The sequence below is a fragment of the Tauraco erythrolophus genome, chromosome 1 (genome assembly GCF_009769465.1).
Source record: "Tauraco erythrolophus isolate bTauEry1 chromosome 1, bTauEry1.pri, whole genome shotgun sequence".
Classification (NCBI taxonomy): Eukaryota; Metazoa; Chordata; class Aves; order Musophagiformes; family Musophagidae; genus Tauraco; species Tauraco erythrolophus.
The window spans coordinates 135898923-135917210 of record NC_141465.1 but is presented as its reverse complement, the minus strand read 5'-3'; the positions used below and the strand labels follow the sequence as shown (position 1 = coordinate 135917210).

The 18288-nt window shown below is 51.0% G+C and overlaps 1 protein-coding gene across 3 annotated transcripts in view; it reads left to right on the top strand.

Moving 5' to 3' along the window:
* FAM168A (family with sequence similarity 168 member A) overlaps positions 1–18288 on the top strand; it is a 223574-nt gene that overhangs the window by 201577 nt on the left and 3709 nt on the right. For 2 of the 3 annotated variants that reach the window (XM_086622360.1, XM_086622366.1), the window contains 2 exons: positions 9112–9237; positions 15172–15314. In XM_086622360.1, the coding sequence (XP_086478486.1) occupies positions 9112–9237; positions 15172–15314 (269 nt within the window). The remainder of the gene's footprint in view (positions 1–9111; positions 9238–15171; positions 15315–18288) is intronic. The other variant, XM_086622374.1, reaches the window with a different exon arrangement.

The following is an 18288-nucleotide window of genomic DNA, read 5'->3' as shown; positions in this document are numbered from 1 at the left end:
TTGTCTGTTGCTTTAGATTTGCATGATGTGAAAGGGGAAACGAAAGCCCTGGTCAATCTTTTTTGTGCCAAACAGCCTTTTGTTCACTCCCCCGGCGCTCCCTCCTGAAGTGCAATCCTAATCTTTACCGACTTGCTTTCTCTAAAAAATAAATCCTCTGATCATTTTTGTCCCCCCTCGCCAGATCTTTTTGTTACGCAGCTTAAGGCTCAAGCGAGAAAGCCTTGGCAGCTGTCTTGATGTTTAAATTTCATTTCTCTGTTTATGATACTTAAAAAAATGCTTTCAATAATTTCCTATCGTCCAGAAAGCTGACAGGTCATTTTGCTTTGAGAACCAAAATCTCCCAGTGCGTAACACGACACAGCTAAGCACTAAAGTAGCGAGGAAGTGCTGAAGACTAAAATTAGTGCTCCTCAACCCAACTCTTCTTTTGCAAAAACCTCCATAATCCTGCTCTTGAATCACGGAATCACAGAATGGTTTGGGCTGGAAGGGATCTCAAAGATCATCCAGTTCCAACCCCCCTGCCATGGGCAGGGACACCTTCCACTACACCAGGTTGCTCAAAGCCCCATCCAACCTGGCCTTGAACACTGCCAGGGATGGGGCAGCCACAGCTTCTCTGGGCAACCTGTGCCAGTGCCTCACCACTCTCAGAGGGAAGAATTTCTTCCTTAGATCTCTTAGAAATCTCCCCTTTTTAAATTCAAAGCCATTGCCCCGTGTCCTGTCACTACACACCCTTGTCCAAAGCCCCTCTCCAGCTTTCCTGTAGCCCCTTTAGGCACTGGAAGGTGCTGGAAGGTCTCCCCGGAGCCTTCTCTTCTCCAGGCTGAACAGCCCCAACTCTCCCAGCCTGTCTCCAGAGCAGAGGTGCTCCAGCCCTCGCATCATCTCCATGGCCTCCTCTGGACCCACTCCAGCAGCTCCATGTCCTTCTTGTGTTGGGGACCCCAGAGCTGAAGGCAGCACTGCAGGGGGGTCTCAGGAGAGCAGAGCAGAGGGGCAGAATCCCCTCCCTCGCCCTGCTGCCCACGCTGCTCTGGATGCAGCCCAGGACACGGTTGGCTTTCTGGGCTGCCAGCGCATGGTGCCGGCTCATGGTGAGCTTCTCATCCACCAGCACCCCCAAGTCCTTCTCCTCAGGGCTGCTCTCCATCCATTCTCCACCCAGCCTGTGCTTGTGCTTGGGATTGCCCCGACCCACGTGGCAGGACCTTGCCCTTGGCCTTGTTGAACTCCATGAGGTTCTCACAGGCCCAACTCTCCAGCCTGTCCAGGTCCCTCTGGATGGCATCCCTTCCCTCCAGCGTGTCCACCACACCACACAGTTGGTGTCCTCAGCAAACGTGCACTCAAATCAATGCAATTTAATGTCACGGCAGCATTTTTTCCCCACTCTTTGGAGATTTATCTCACAGGAGACATGGGTCAGAGCCCTCAGCTTGTTCGCGTGCAGCCAGGAGGAAAGATGCTTTTGTGGGTTTTATGCTCAGACCAGCGACTCGACAGTTAGGGATGCAGAAGAGCCAGTTAGTGGAGAAAAAAAAGCCCCTGTGATGCTGGGAGTGAGGACAGCATCCATCAACGTTATTTTTAGAGGCAGAGGAGAGGCTACAGAGGCAGTCCTGGCTCAGACCTTTCTTAAATTTAGAGTCTTTTTCGAGCTATTTGCAACTCCCTGCCAGTTTTTATTGAATTATGTTTTTGAAGATCCCGAGTCTGCCAGATGCCACATTAATAACCCCGGGAAGCTCAGAACCTCCCAGCATCACACCCACTGTCAGTGGTCACTTCTCTATGGAAAAGAGACTTTAAGGAGAAAAAATAAAGATTTTTGAGAGACAACTCCCGCAAAATAAGCTCCACAAAATATTCCGGCGGTGGGTACAGGCGACAGAGCGGGCAGCATCCTCAACTGTGTTAAACAGAATTGAGTTAAAGTAATACTCAAAAAGTTGGGCGGTGAGGCAGTGGAACAGGTTGCCCAGAGAAGTTGTGGATGCCCCATCCCTGGAAGTGTTCAAGGCTGATTGGATGAGGCTTTGGGCAACCTGGTGTAGTGGAGGATTTCTCTGCCCATGGCAGGGGGGTTGGAACTGGATGATCTTTAAGGTCCCTTCCAACCCAAACCATTCTGTGATTCTATGATTCTAATACCCTGGTTCAGTGGCTGAGTTAAAACCAGTCGTCTGTGTCAGTACAGAGAGCGTTTGCTCAGATTGAATCAGCTGCTGTCATACAGGAGGCTGGAAACAACCCCACCACGGAGAAGAACATGCTGCTGGGGTTCATCAAACACACTTGGAATCAGAAGGGGATGTGCTTTGTTTTTAAAATCGTAGAATCATAGAACGGTTTGGGTTGGAAGGGACCTCAAAGATCATCCAGTTCCAACGCCCCTGCCATGGGCAGGGACACCCTCCACTACACCAGGTTGCCCAAAGCCTCATCCAACCTGGCCTTGAACACTTCCAGGTTGGATGAGGCTTTGGGCAACCTGGTGTAGTGGAGGGTTTCCCTGCCCAAAATCTCTCATTCTGATGCAGCAAACTGATTCTAAGTGTATTTTTAAGCAATTTTAGATGTTGAGGCTTCCGCTGCCTCGCTGCAGAAAGAGATGCTGTATGTTCCCACCAGAACTGCTGCTGTCAAACGCATCCCGTCCACTGACAGGCTCTTCTGTTGACCTTGTACTTTCCTAGACCCTGGAATCCACATGGAAAATGAAATTGTTTAGAGCCCTGAACTTTGTAATTGCCTCAGTCTGAGAAGTGTAAGGTGGCATGGAGAAGAGCTTGGAGATGTCTAGAGTCCCCTTGGTCCTTGTAGGTCCAGCAGCAGTGAGGAAAGGAAAATGGTAACTGGAACCAGTCTTGAATCCTTCCTCTTTCCATGTCAGGTAGCTGGTGGATATTCTCTAATGTTTGAGCACTAAAAGGGTGATAAACTCATCAGTTTGTTTCAAACCACCCCTTCTCAAGGCCTAGATAACCGCCCATCCCTGCAGTGCTTGCAAAGCTCAGCCAGAGGAGCCCTGCGCCAAGCAAAGGAACGAATTTAACCATGAATCTGTGATTCTCATTTCTTCCCACCCTGCTTCATTGAAACAACACAAGTTCCTGCCTTGTGCAGTTCTCCCGTTGCGTTTTTCCACATTTGTTAGCAGAAGGGACACAAGGCAAGCTACAAGAGCACTGCGGAACGCCGACGTTGCAAACTCCGACGCCTGCAATAAGCCCGGTTATTTAGGACAGTGCTATTCCAAAAATTTCCTTTCAAGTACGTAAAAACGAGCACTTAAAATCCCTCTACTGCAGAGACACGAGGCACGCCAATTAAAAAAAACAAAATAATAATGATATATGTCTTCATTAAGCTTGGTGCATGATCCCTCCCAGGCGTTCCGTCTTCCCGCGGTGGTGGTGGTGCTCCAGCTCCCTCCGTTCAAGCGTGCCTTTCTGTTTTCCCGAAAGTAGGGCACGCGCCTGGCTCCTGCTTCAGCCGCAGTTATTGATGATGCAGGGAGGAGAATGCTCCCCATCCCTTCCTTCGGTGCCCCCCCCCGCCCCGAGCACAGCAGGGATTTCTAAAATCAGCCTCGGAAATGAAGGGTCTCTGCGGGGACGTTGCAGGGCAGGACGGAGGCTCCGATGCACCGTTCCTGCTTCTGGGTCCTTCCCACAGGAAATGTTGCTCTGTGAAGGAAAGTGGAGGCGGCGTCTTTTCCCACGGAAGTGCTCGGGACCATCCTCTGTAGGCACCCACTGACTATTGCAGCCTTCCAGTACCTAAAGGGGCTACAGGAAAGCTGGAGAGGGGCTTTGGACAAGGGTGTGTAGTGACAGGACACGGGGCGATGGCTTTAAACTGAAAGAGGGGAGATTTAGGTTGGATCTAAGGAAGAAATTCTTCCCTCTGAGGGTGGTGAGGCACTGGCACAGGTTGCCCAGAGAATCATAGAATCATAGAATCGTTAGGGCTGGAAGGGACCTTCAAAGGCCATCTAGTCCAACCCCCCTGCAAGGAACAGGGATATCTCCAACTAGATCAGGTTGCTCAGGGCCTCATCCAACCGGGCCTTGAACGTCTCCAGGGATGGAGCATCTGCCACCTCTCTGGGCAACCTGTTCCAGTGTTCTACAACTCTCATGGTAAAAAATTTTTTCCTAATATCCAACCTGAATCTACCTCCCTCTATTTTAAAACCATTACCCCTTGTCCTATCAAGGAGGCTGCTGTGGTTGCCCCATCCCTGGAAGTGTCCAAGGCCAGGCTGGATGAAGCTTTGAGCAACCTGGTGTGTGGAGGGTGTCCCTGCCCATGGCAGGGGGGTTGGAACTGGATGATCTTTGAGATCTTCCCACCCAAACCATTCTGTGATTCTATTTAGGGACATATCAAGGTGGGTATCTTGGGGTCTAGCGGAGTGAATATCCTGTAGGCTTCCCAAGAACACATGCTCCCATGTTTTGAGGTACACAGTCATGGATCTACCTGGGGAATTAAACTTATTACAAACTTTGTACGAGGCTCAAGGCTGTATCCATCACCAGTAGGGCTGGCAGAGGGAAGCAAGAAATACTTATACTGTATAGGTTGTATCATCTGATTTGTCCTTTCGTTGCGATTCTGTACTCTAGTTCAGACTTCACGGAATTTTCTTCAGGCACATCTCATTCATGTTTTTGCTTTTCAATTTAAAATGTATCCTGAACATTACCACGTTGGCTAAAGGTCCTCAGAAGGAGGGAGACAGACCAGAGCCAACACTGCAGAGGCCAATGCTCAGTTCACATTGTGTGTCCAGTTCCCATCACCAGATTTGCCAGGGATCCAACAGATAATGAATAAAAGCCCTTTATTTTTCAATGAACAGTGCAGGTGAGAGGTAAAACCAAATCCAGAAGACATTGGTAAGAGAGAGACCTTAAATGATATTAGATAGTCATGACTGGGTTGTAGAATCATGAAATCATAGAATGGTTTGGGTTGGAAGGGACCTCAAAGATGATCTAGTTCCACCCTCTCTGCCATGGGCAGGGACACCCTCCACTAGACCAGCAAGTGCTGGAAGGTCTCTCCAGAGCCTTCTCTACTCCAGGCTGAACAACCCCAACTCTCTCAGCCTGTCTCCAGAGCAGAGGTGCTCCAGCCCTCGGATCGTCTTCGTGGCCTCCTCTGGACCCGCTCTAATAGGTCCATGTCCTTCTTAGGTTCTTCTGTAACCTCTGTGAATTGTAGCTCCTGCAAAGGAGCCGGAGATATTAATATTCCTAGAAGCCTACTTCCTACTTCCCTGGAGGTGTTCAAGGCCAGGCTGGATGAGGCTTTGGGCAACCTGGTGTAGTGGAAGGTGTCCCTGCCCATGGCAGGGGGGTTGGAACTGGATGATCTTTGAGATCCCTTCCAACCCAAACCATTCTGTGATTCTATGATTCACCTTTTGTGTAATTTTAAGTGATGGATTCTCCGAGGATCCACGATTTAATGTACAGAACATGCATAGCTATGGCAAGCTCCCAGCCATCTCAGCCCCAAATTACCTTGATTTTTTGGTAGATCTAATGTGGGGAGGAGAAATCTCAGAGGAAGGATTCATCTAACATCTAAATAAATTGTCTCATCAGTCTTGGAGATTAAAAGCTTTATGAAATCGAGAGGCAAAAATGAATCTGATTTTGAATAAAAGCGTAAGTGAAAGAGTGTTTCTGTCTCAGTGCTAGGAGTTAGCTTTCCAGCGTGATGTTCAGGAGTGCAGTTTACCATGGAAAACAAAGCAAGGCAGTTTGAAAATCCCTAATAACTCACAAACCTTTGGGAGGGGACACGGGCTTGGAGCAGAACGTGATCAGTGCTTGAGTGGAGGAGAAATTGCGCTCTGAACCTCTCACTTCCCTCAGACCTCCTGGTTTTCTCTTAAAGAAGGTGAGGAAGGAGGAGCACGTTTCCACGTCTCCAGCAGCGAAGCACCAGCCGGCCAGATCTTGCACCCGTAAACATCTTTGCGCAGCTGGTGATCACCATGTCGTCCAGTAAAGCATGGCTGCTGGGTGTCCTCCATGTCCTCTGTATTTCTATCCCACACTAGGAGAGTGGGCTCATGAGTTTTTGGTTGATCTGCAGCAGTGCTGCTCTGCTCTCTCTGGGCAGTGGCGTCCAACTATTAGGACCTGTGTCATGGCTGGCACCAGCGCCGATTCCTCCTTGGTCTCCTCACTCACTCGTACCCAACTTCCAGCCCGGTGATGCTTCAGATTCACAGCTACAGAGGTGGTTAATTGAGAGTCTGAGCAGACATGGAGGCTTTGGAGGAGTTCAAAACATCATTGCTCTTGCCTTTGGGCTGCAGAAAAGTTTACAAGCCCTGACCAAGCCATAAAGTCCCTTCTGTGGGGGTTAGCAGGGGTTAGGAACTTGCTTGGGAGAAGGAGTTATGAAGTGCAGCCTTAAAATGTCTTCATGGGTGACTCCCTTGGGGCGGACAGGGAGGATAAGAAACCCACCAGCTCCTCCTATGGGCCAGGATGTCCCTCCTGAAGAGCTCCTCTTTCTGTCCCAGATGGTTCTGGGCTGGTTCTGCTATCAGAAACAGTTCCCTGGCTGTGAAATCAGACTCCGTTGTTCTTCTCTTGCCCAAAGGTCCTTTTTTTTTTTTCTCCAAATCTGACCCAGAACCCCGTTACTGCGTTTCTGGGGAAATCTTACCACTCGAGCAGGGAGAGGGGGACAACGGGGGCATGCCCTGACCTCCAACCGTCTAGAGCTCTTGGGGGATTCAGTAATACGGTGTAGAGAGAGCATGTCAACGGTCTACCTTCTGCTTTCACAAAACCAAATTACCTTTAAAGAAGCCATAAATTGGTGGTTCTCTTTGATTCCAGCAGCCGTGGCACTTTACCTCCTTTACCCTCCAGAACTTCACAACCGCCCCTCGCTTGATTTTCTTTCCGTAGTAGAGGTGGCGAGACTTAAACCAAGGATGGTGGGGGCCACCATTCGAGATTAGTCTGGGACAAAAAGTTAGGACGGATCCATAGTTTCAGGGGGGAAAAAAAAAAAAAGGAAAAAAAAGGAAAAAGACCTGTTAAACCTTTCCCAGAGGCACCAGCTTTAGGAAGGAGCCTGGTTGTAGGCTTGTGTTGGTGATGTGTGTTCTCCGTAGATGTGCTCCAGAAAGCCGTCGGTGCAATGGCAGTCCTTAGCTACACGTCGGCCATGTCTATGTCCGTCATGCAGACTTGCTTTATGGCACCTTTTCCTCTTTCAGAAAATTTAAGACCCACAGAATGACTGAATTCTGTTGGTCCCTTCCCAAATCCCACAAAATTTGGCTCTTGAGGTTCTTCTGGATTATCTCACTTGGCTTCATAAATACTTTTCTGCAAACTGGGATGCAGGGCGACCTGCCCAAAGCCACTGCTTCTGCTGCTTCTCCTTTCCAGAGTTTCTAAGGACCAGCTGACGCTATGATGGGATGGTCCCAGTGACCAGTACCTTGTCCACTGGTGGTACCTGCCATGCAAGCATCTCAAAGGGGTTTACTGTGAATAAAATGTCTTGCACACCAGGCTCAGCCTGTTTTCCAGCTGGGAGACACGAGGCCAAGGACAACCCTTATTGGTCCCTGTCGTGGTTTTTGGACTGAGGGTCGAGACAAGAACCGAGCGGGAGCACCCACCAAGCATGGTCTCGGGCAAAACATGACTCAGGCTTTCTTCATAAAACAGAACAATTTATTAACAGTTACTAAACAAAAGACAAAAGGGAACGAAACCGGTTACTTGAGAGGAGAAAAGGGAAAACAAGGCCCGATCTTAAAACGACACCTCCCCACCCCCTATTTTCCTCTCGTTCCTGGCTCTGTCTTCCCCCCGGCGGCGCAGGGAGACAGGGAATGGGGGAGTACAGGTCAGTTCATCCATGTTGTTCACTGCCGCTCCTTTCTTAAAGGAGGAGGAGTCTTTACACCATTTTTCCCTTGCTTCGGTGGATCCCCTACTCACAAAGAAAAAGTCCCCAAACTTTTCCAAAGTAAGTCCTGCCCGCAGGATTGCAATCCTCCCCATGGATCGCACCAGTTCGGGCTTTACCAGTCTCGGCCTCTTAGGGAGCTGCTGCCACTCGCGTCGGCGTGGGTCGTCCCACGGTCTCCAGATGCCTCCACGACCTCGTCGTGCATTCCATGCCCCATTATCAACAGTACCTGGTCGCGCATCCCCTGCTCCACGACCTCTCCTGGGCTCAGGCATCTCCTTCCCGACGTGGGTTTCTCCACAGGCCACGAGTGGGTCGCTGCTCCGCCGAGTACACCCTGGCTGCAGGGGGGCCGCCTGCCATCTCACACCGATTGCAAGGGAAACCTCAGCTCCAGTACACCTCCTCCTGCTCCATCTTTGCTGACCCGGTCATTGTGGTTGTCTTCTCTTAGATATTAATCCTCTCTGGGGGAGCTCGGCCCGGTGGGCACCCCGGTAGTGGGGCGCTTACCGAGTCCCCCATGCGGCTCCCCCGGCGCCATCTTGAGCACATGGCGCCGGCCCGGGCCCGAGCGGCCGCCCGGCCGGGAGCCGGGAGCGAGGGCAGCGCCCTCCTGCTCTCTCCTCGCTCCTGAGCAAAAAGCCCTTTCCCGCCCCTTTGTCCCAACTTAAATAGGGCAATTCGCAGAGGCGCCGCCTTGGCTCAACCTCCCCCGAGGGGGATGGGACTCAGATCTGGTGGCACAGGGAGCAAATCCCCTCCCCTGCCACCAGAACACCCCCCCACACATCAAACTATCACAGTCCCTATGCACAGAGGTGACCAGTGGTATCTGGAGAGGGATGGTGGCTCTGCTGGCCATGTCCCCCAGGTGTAGATCTTCATGTGGGTCACTTAGCTCAGGAAACCAGTCGTTTGGGGTACATAACTGGTTTGCTGCAATGCCCTGTGCAAACCATCCCTCCATGGGGGGCAAGAGGAACCACGGTGTGAAATTCCTACGGATAGTAGACCTTGAAAGGTGGGAGGGGAAGGAAGAGAGCAGCGAAGTGATTCAAATGTGACATAAATGCGGGAAGTTGTACCTTCATTGCTCTGTGTGACACCTCTTCTCTGTCTCCACTCAAGCTACACTTCTGATGAAGCAAGCCTGGCCACAGACCTCCTCCTCCTGTGCCACGGAGGGCACCTTCCACCTCCCGGTGGACACCGGGACCGAGAACAGAACTTACCAGGCTTCTTCTGCAGCATTCAGTAAATAAACCTTTTCTTCTGGGGTTTTACTTGGTTGTTTTGTGCCCGTTTGCCTCCCCTCCTCTGGGTTGTTTGGGGATGGGGTTATTTGGATTTGGGATCAGCCTGTTTGCAACGGATGGGATCGTTCATGTCCGTGCAGGTGTCTGTGTATCCTTCCCTGAGTGCTGCAGGTCCTGGGGGTTCTCGCTGGCACCATGTAGCAGATCCATCACCTTCTGCTGCCAGAGCTGCCCAGTGGGAGCACTGGGCTGCTGCTGCCATTCCCTTCTGGGATGAAATTTTGCAGAGCTCTTGGGTATTTTTCTTCCTGAAAACCAGGTAGCGTCTATGCTCCTTTCCGTTCGCGTGTGTTAAAACCATGAAGGAGCATGAAAAGGAGAGCACCAACCCTCCTTGTGCTCCTTCAGAGGAGGAAGTCAAGAGGAGAAGGTGAAGGCCTCTTTTTTAACGGAGCATCTGGTCCCCAGAAGCACCCTGAGGTGGTTTGCAGGTGTATATCTGCAGTGGTGATGCTCTGTGGTTGAGCAGAACGGTATTTGTCAAAAAAACAATGGGAAAATATTTCCTATTCACTTAAAGAGAGAATTCCAAAATAAAGCATGATTTTTCGAGGAACCAGGATGAAATTCCACCTTTTAACTCAAAGTGGCTGAGTAGAGGCAGGGGGAGGAGACGCTGCTTACGGATCGAAGTCAAACAGGCTTTTCCAGGTGGAGCCTTGTAATATCCCCTCGGAGGCCAAATAATGCCTCCAGGAAGGGTGATAAGATCCCTGATAAGGCCCCCAGTGCTTCCCCTGGTATGTGGGATGTCCTCTGGCCCCTGCCTGACTGCTCTCGTCCAGCCTGGCCTTGAACACTTCCAGGGATGGGGCAGCCACAACTTCTCTGGGCAACCTGTGCCAGTGCCTCACCACCCTCAGAGGGAAAAATTTCTTCCTTAGATCCCATCGAAATCTCCCCTCTTTCAGTTTAAAGCCATTGCCCCGTGTCCTGTCACTACATGTCCTTGAAAAAGCCCCTCTCCAGCTTTCCTGTAGCCCCTTTAGGCACTGGAAGGTGCTGGAAGGTCTCCCCAGAGCCTTCTCTTCTCCAGGCTGAACAGCCCCAACTCTCTCAGCCTGTCTCCAGAGCAGAGGTGCTCCAGCCCTTGCATCATCTTCGTGGCCTCCTCTGGACCCGCTCCAACAGCTCCATGTCCTTCTGATGTTGGGGACCCCAGAGCTGAAGGCAGCACTGCAGGGAGGTCTCAGGAGAGCAGAGCAGAGGGGCAGAATCCCCTCCCTCGCCCTGCTGCCCACGCTGCTCTGGATGCAGCCCAGGACACGGTTGGCTTTCTGGGCTGCCAGTGCACGGTGCCGGCTCATGTCCAATTTTTCACCCACCAGTATCCTCAAGACCTTCTCTTTAGGGCTGCTCTCCGTCCATTCATCCCCCAGCCTGTATCAACACTGGAGGTTGCCCTGGCCCATGTGCAGGACCTTGCCCTTGGACTTGTTGAACCTCATGAGGTTCACTGGGGCCCACTCCTAAAGCCTGTCGAGGTCCCTCTGGATGGCATCCCTTCCCACTGGTGTGTCGACTGCACCACTGAGCTTGGTGTCATCTGCAAATTTGCTGAGGGTGCACTCAATCCCACTGTCTGTCTTTGACGAAGATACTAAATCATACGGGTTCCAGTACCCAAGCTTGAGGGACACCACTCGTTGCTTGTTTCCACTTGGACACTGAGCTGTGGACTGTAACTCTGGATGTGGCCATCCAGCCAATTCCTTACCCATCTAAGGAACCATGCTGGTGGAGAACTCTTCATGTGGAAACAAGAAGAGCTGATAATAAAAAATTCAGCACAAAGCTTTTTCCCCCCCTTGCCAGCCTTAGAGCTAAAACAGAATTTAGGGCAGTTCAGGGCACAGTGTTGCAGGATCAGTAAGGCTGAGATTTCCGGAGTGGCACAAGGGATTTCATCAGCAATTTTAACAGAAGTCGGAGCTTAAAGGCTCACTCCTGCTTTTAAAACCCCGGCCTGATGCTGAACCGTGAAGCGGCAGAAGCACGGGCCATGCCAACCTCCTGATCATAGAACCACAGAATGATTTGGGTTGGAAGAGACCTCAAAGATCATCCAGTTCCAACCCCCCTGCCACGGGCAGGGACACCCTCCACTACACCAGGTTGCTCAAAGCCCCATCCAACCTGGCCTGGAACACTTCCAGGGATGGGGCAGCCACAACTTCTCCTGGACAACCTGTGCCAGTGCCTCATCACCCTCAGAGGGAAGAATTTCTTCCTTAGATCCCATCGAAATCTCCCCTCTTTCAGTTTAAATCCATTGCCCGTGTCCTGTCACTACACACCCTTGTAAAAAGTCCCTCTCCAGCTTTCCTGTAGGCCCCCTTTACGTACTGGAAGCCTTAATCCTAATCAGGTGTTAGACAGTCGTAATTAGGCTTTAAAATGAAGGTCAGACATGCTTTTCCGAGAGGAGCCTCCATCATCTTGTGTCATTAAAACTCGATTACGCGTCTTTTTTTACCCGCAAATCATACTATTTTTGCCCACCTTCTAAACATGGAAGATTACATCTGCCTGGGCTGCTGTGTTTAACACCTTTCTTAATATCGTAGCTAAATAGTCCGTGATTCAGGAATCAGGAAACAGCAGCAAGTGTTAGAATTCAAGGCAGCCTTGAGCTGGTCCCCATCTCCAGTTGGCTGTCGGATACGAAGCGTGATGCCGAGAACTGGCTGCTCCAAGGTCTTTGTTTGAAAAAAATGAGTTCAGAGTAGGAAAAAAATCCATAAGGTTGAAAACCAGGAGGTTGGTTGGTCTGTAGGTGATGTTGCTGGGTTCCTGGAGGACCTCGTGATGGAAGAGTCTCGACTTCTGCTGTTATGGCGCTACTTCGAACCGGTATTTCCTCTCGCTGCATTCATCTCTCGTTTAAAGATAGTTGCTCTCCTGCTAATGTGAGTCAGAAGAAGGGTCACAGCCATTCCACTGTTTAATTAAGACATTTCTTCCAATCTGCAGTAATCGGGAGGCGGTGAGATGCTGTTTGGGAGTTCCTCGAAAGCTCCTTGTTATCTTCACGCTGTTCCAGTGCTGGGCGGATCATGTGGGATATTAGCAGGCTGGAAATCTTGGCCTTCGTTAATTGCTGAACACTCAACACTGGTTGAGTAAATTAGTTCATTATATTTGAGTGGTTAAACATCTTATTGCTGAGCTGAGCTTTGACTTCTCCTCTCCATCCTACACAGCCTTCGGGGCCTGTTTGCTCCAAGGATGGTTTCTCCCAGCCCTTCTGCAAGAGCTGGCTACCATTTCTCACCACCCATCCCATCCCACCTGCATTTCCTTGCTCATGTTAGCAGACTTTTTACCATTTCCATTTTTTTTAACCATTCATCTAGCTGTGACGAACACCTTGATGCCTTCCTGCTTTTAGTCTACCCTAAAAAAACCCCAACAACCCTTAAAGCACAACTTTTAAGTATTCTTGAGGAATTTTCTCCAATTTAGCACTTAAGTGATAATGCTTCAGGGGCAACTTCATGGAGCCTTCCTTGGAAATGCCTCTGAAGGTTGGGAATTCAGGTGCTACATACCCTTGGTGCAGGTCGCACCTCCTTTAGATGCTGTACAAACTGGGTTATGCAATGGTATCATGGACCTGTTTAAAGCCTCCCCTTTCTTCCTGGAGAGCAAAATTGGTAGAGGGTATGGGGGTCAACCTCATATTCACAAGCCAGCAGGTAGGTAGGTACCATGAAAGGAACCAGAAGAAGAGCAGAGATCATAGAATCGTGGAATGATTTGGGTTGGAAGGGACCTTCAAGATCGTCTACTTCCAAACCCCCTGCCATGGACAGGGACACCAGGTTGCTCAAAGCCTCATCCAACCTGGCCTTGACCACTTCCAGGGATGGGCTACTCCAGCAGCTCCATGTCCTTCTTGTGCTGGGGACCCCAGAGCTGAAGGCAGCACTGCAGGGGGGTCTCAGGAGAGCAGAGCAGAGGGGCACAATCCCCTTCCTAGGCCTGTTGGCCACACTGGGATCAGACTCGCATTAAAGTATCATGAGCTGGTACCGCTGAGTCTTTCTGGAAGGAAAATAAAATTTTATAAGCACCAAACAGCTCAGAATTTAACGCAAATGGCAGCAGTAATGCAAGGTGACACCTACAGCAAGCAGGTCAGCTGATACTACGTTATCCTTTAGGTTATATTTTGTTAGGTGAGGTGTGTTTTGGGGGAAAAATTTCCATGTTTTAGAAAGGATCCTTCATTTTAGTTTGTTCACAATATCGTCAGTGTCTCCTAAACACTGCAAGATAAGTTAAAGTTTCCTTCAACCTTCGATAAAGTGTAAGTCTGGGACTTGGATGCCCCAGCTAATCTGCCTGATAGGACAATGAGGAAGAGTGGGAGATGCTGAAGTCCATTTTCTTCTCCTTACATCTGAACAGAAGAAAGACAAAAATTGCAATCTGCCCTGTGAGGTCACAGTCCTCCTTTGCAGGAGAGGAAACTGCTCGACATTATCCACCTTGATGAAATACTTGAAGGCATCCATCAGATTTCGATGGGATCTAAGGAAGAAATTCTTCCCTCTGAGGGTGCTGAGGCACTGGCACAGGTTGCCTTGAGAAGCTGTGGCTGCCCCATCCCTGGCAGTGTTCAAGGCCAGGTTGGATGAGGCTTTGGGCAACCTGGTGTAGTGGAGGATGTCCCTGCCCATGGCAGGGGGGTTGGAACTGGATGATCATAGAATCATAGAATCATAGAATGGTTAGGGCTGGAAGGGACCTTCAAAGGTCATCTAGTCCAACCCCCCTGCAAGGAACAGGGATATCTCCAACTAGATCAGGTTGCTCAGGGCCTTGTCCAACCTGGCCTTGAATGTCTCCAGGGATGGAGCATCCACCACCTCTCTGGGCAACCTGTTCCAGTGTTCTACCACTCTCATAGTAAAAAATTTTTTCCTAATATCCAACCTGAACCTACCTCCCTCTATTTTAAAACCATTACCCCTTGTCCTATCATAACTGGCCCTCCTGAACAGCCTCTCCCCATCTTTCCTGTAGGCCCCCTTGAGGTACTGGAAGACCGCTATAAGGTCACCCCGGAGCCTCCTCTTCTCCAGGCTGAACAGCCCCAACTCTTTCAGCCTGTCCTCATAGGAAAGGTGCTCCAGCCCTCTTATCATCTTCGTGGCCCTCCTCTGGACCCTCTCCAACTGGTCCATGTCCTTCTTATGTTGGGGACTCCAGAACTGGGAGTTGATCTTGAAGGTCCCTTCCAACCCAAACCATTCTCTGATTCTGTGATTTTCATTTTAATAATAGGGTTTGGACTATTGATGTTGCTGCTTTTCCGGTCATTGCTTGGGGACATGGGCAGGGGACAGCAACACTGTGCCATGAAATTAGATCTCCCAGCAATTAAATTCTGGTTTTGCCCGTCACCTGGAGCAAAAAAGGTGAAAGGACAAAAATGTGTGGAGGAGAGAAGAAAAAAACATTCTTCTCATCAAGTAGATGTAGAGAGACAGATAAGGAGGTGTGGAGATACTGCTGTCCAAGGTGATTTAAGTGCTGGTTGAGTCCCATCAAGCCATGCCCTGACCATTGGGAATCCTCATCAGGTCTTTGGCCTGGTGTAGGCAACTTGGGAAGAGCTGCTGCCAGGCTAGGTGGAGGATGCAGCCCCGGCTGCTGTGATGGATTAGCCAGGGGCTGGATGCTGGACTCAGAGGTCTTGGCTTGGTGGGTTCCATGGGATGTCAGTATGTCTCCTCTACGCCGAGTGATGCCCACAAGCAGCCGGTACATCATGAATGGTGGTTCAGGTTGCTCACGTGTTGGGCTGACCCACTCTGCAACTGTACATCCTCACCCTAACTCGGACTGCTCTTGTCTTTGCCAGGGTACACTGCGGGGACTCCCTACAAGGTCCCACCGACCCAGAGTAACAACGCACCTCCTCCCTACTCGCCGTCGCCGAATCCATACCAAACCGCTATGTACCCCATCAGAAGTGCCTATCCACAGCAGAACCTGTACACCCAGGTAGGTGCCTCGCCGGCCACCACGGCACCTCACAGCCTCGCTCAACGGCATGCAGGTGAGCCCGAGGTTCCTGCAGGGCCATCAGGGCTGAGCATCCATGATCTGGTGGGATGGAAGTGCTTGGTGGGTCTCCAGGATGCTGGAGTCTCTCTCTTGCCTCCTCTGTTGGATGCTCTGGAAGAGATGTGGTCTTGCATGGTGCAGCAGAGTCAACGCTGTGGCATCCCTGTGGCTCACAGGCATCCCTGTCGTTGGGAATCAGGTCCCTTTCCCCCAAATCACACTCCTGACTGCTGGGGCTCACTGGCTCCAGGATGGTCCCTGCACTCACCTCTCCCCACCTTCCCCAGCTCTCAACGCTGCTCTTCCTCAGGGCCATGAATAAGTCTGGGTCACCATGAGGACCACTTGCTGGTGGCCATTGGCATCTCGCTCGACTTGCATCGCAACTCCTGTGGAAAAGCCCCTGTGTCACCTTCACCAGCACTAGTTGATTCAAGCATGACCCAGATTCATGTCCTCATGGAGCACCTCCTCCCTGAGCACCTGGATGGGTTTCCAATACCATCTTCTCTGCTCCTTCATTGTCACTGCCTCCAGCTATGTGCTGGCGCCAAGATCCTCCACAGGGATGCAATTTAGGGCAGATGTCCTCTGAAGATCACCTTGATGCCCCTTCCTGCTGTAGATCACAAGTTCCTCAGAGCAATCTGGCCCTACAGCTTCCCTGGCTTTTCCCTTCCTCTTTAATGTCAAATAACCAACTTCTCCAGCAGCTACAACCTCATGGAGTGGTTTCTCCATGCCTTGCCAAGACTGGAGCATCTTCTCTTGCTGATTTTGTCCGCTCTCACCTCTCCATCCATTAAACGAGCGTTGCATAAGCTGCTGGGTACCAGAGCCATCCCTGCCTGCTGATTCTTCTCTGATCTTGGCCACATCTCCTTAGCAGTGCCCATCAGCAAGCCTGAGATGGAGCAGGGCTTGTAGATGCCATTTTCTCATCTCTGCTTCCCAGGAACTGGCAAATAAGAGTTTCAACAGCCTGGAAGGGAACAACGGCGAGAAGATGCATTGGTAGATCCGTTCGGCACGTTGTGCTTGCAGCACTTACCGCCTGGGATGTTCCTTCTCTGCAGCTGGTTTCTCAGTCACCTTTTCTTCATGGTTCTAATTTATCTTAGCACGTCCTTCTCGTTCCCCAAAGAAATGCCTTTCAGCAGCTTCGATTTGTCCTGTCAACCTTTGTAGCTCCTGAAAGAAAGAAGTAATTTAATAGTTCACTTGCCTCTCCTTCTCCTCTGAATCCATACCTTCAGAGGGTCTCTAATGGCTTTCACTAACACACAATAAAATCTCCCTTCATTGGTTTAAACCCTCTAATCTTGCTGACCATCCCTGGTTGGCAGGTACCGGCAGTGTCCCTGCCTGTCCCAGGGGTCGCTCTTCTCTCCTTTGGCTGTGCACGTTTCAGGCTCTTCGTTATTTTGGACATGGAGCTTTTCCTGTTGGCTCCTTTTTTGTTTACTCCTGCCCATCCTTCCCCATTTGTTTAAAACCTGGATTTCAGAGCCCCTCTGTCTCCCATCGGATACCTGAGAAGACAACGTGCCTCCTGGACGCAAGCAAGCACCTTGGGATCGGCTGAGAGCCATGGATTCTCCTTTTCTTCCATCTCTCGTTCATTTTGTACACCACCAGACAGTCTTTTGGGTCCAGGCCTATTTTCATCCCACCAAACAGAGGCAGGACAGTTTGTCCCTGATGAGCTGATACTCTTACCCATGATGCTCATCCCCCTACCGGTCTTATTACCTTCATCCATTGCAGGGACCACTCCTGACGTCTGTGAGATTGGCTTCATCCTTGCTTGTCCAGGTCTCCAGGCACAGTAGCTTGCTCATGAGAAGGCTCAGCCCCTCAGCAGTGCTCTAATGATGTCCCACAGGCAGCTTTTTGTACCAGGAGCTACGTGTGACACCTGCTTGTCTTGGTAGAATCACGGAATGGTTTGGGTTGGAAGGGACCTCAAAGATCATCCAGTTCCAACCTCCCTGCCATGGGCAGGGACACCTTCCACTACACCAGGTTGCCCAAAGCCCCATCCAACCTGGCCTTGAACGCTTCCAGGGATGGGGCAGCCACAGCTTCTCTGGGAAACCTGTGCCAGTGCCTCAGCACCCTCAGAGGGAAGAATTTCTTCCTTAGATCCCATTGAAATCTCCCCTCTTCCAGTGTAAAGCCATTGCCCCGTGTCCTGTCACTACACACCCTTGTCCAAAGCCCCTCTCCAGCTTTCCTGTAGCCCCTTTAGGCGCTGGAAGGTGCTGGAAGGTCTCCCCGGAGCCTTCTCTTCTCCAGGCTGAACAGCCCCAACTCTCCCAGCCTGTCTCCAGAGCAGATGTGCTCCAGCCCTCGGATCATCTCCATGGCCTCCTCTGCACCTGCTCCAACAGCTCCATGTCCTTCTGATGTTGAGGGTCTCACAGCTGAATGCAGCAGTGCAGGGGGGTCTCAGGAGAGCAGAGCAGAGGGGCAGAATCCCCTCCCTCGCCCTGCTGTCCACGCTGCTCTGGATGCAGCCCAGGACACGGTTGGCTTTCTGGGCTGCCAGCGCACGGTGCCGGCTCATGTTGAGCTTCTCATCACCCAACACCCCCAAGTCCTTCTCCTCAGGGCTGCTCTCCATCCATTCTCCACCCAGCCTGTTCTTATGCTTGGGATTGCCCCGACCCACGTGCAGGACCTTGCCCTTGGCCTCGTTGAACTTTACGAGGTTCTCACCGGCCCACCTCTCCAGCCTGTCATAAGTATTGCTTCTGCAACACATCTGGAGGAGCTGAAGGCTTGAATCCTAGAATCATAGAAGGGCACAGGCTGGAAGGGACCATAGAGATCATCTAATCCAACCTCCCTGTCATGGGCAGGGACACCTCTCAACTAGACCAGGCTACTCAAGGCTCCGTCCAACCTG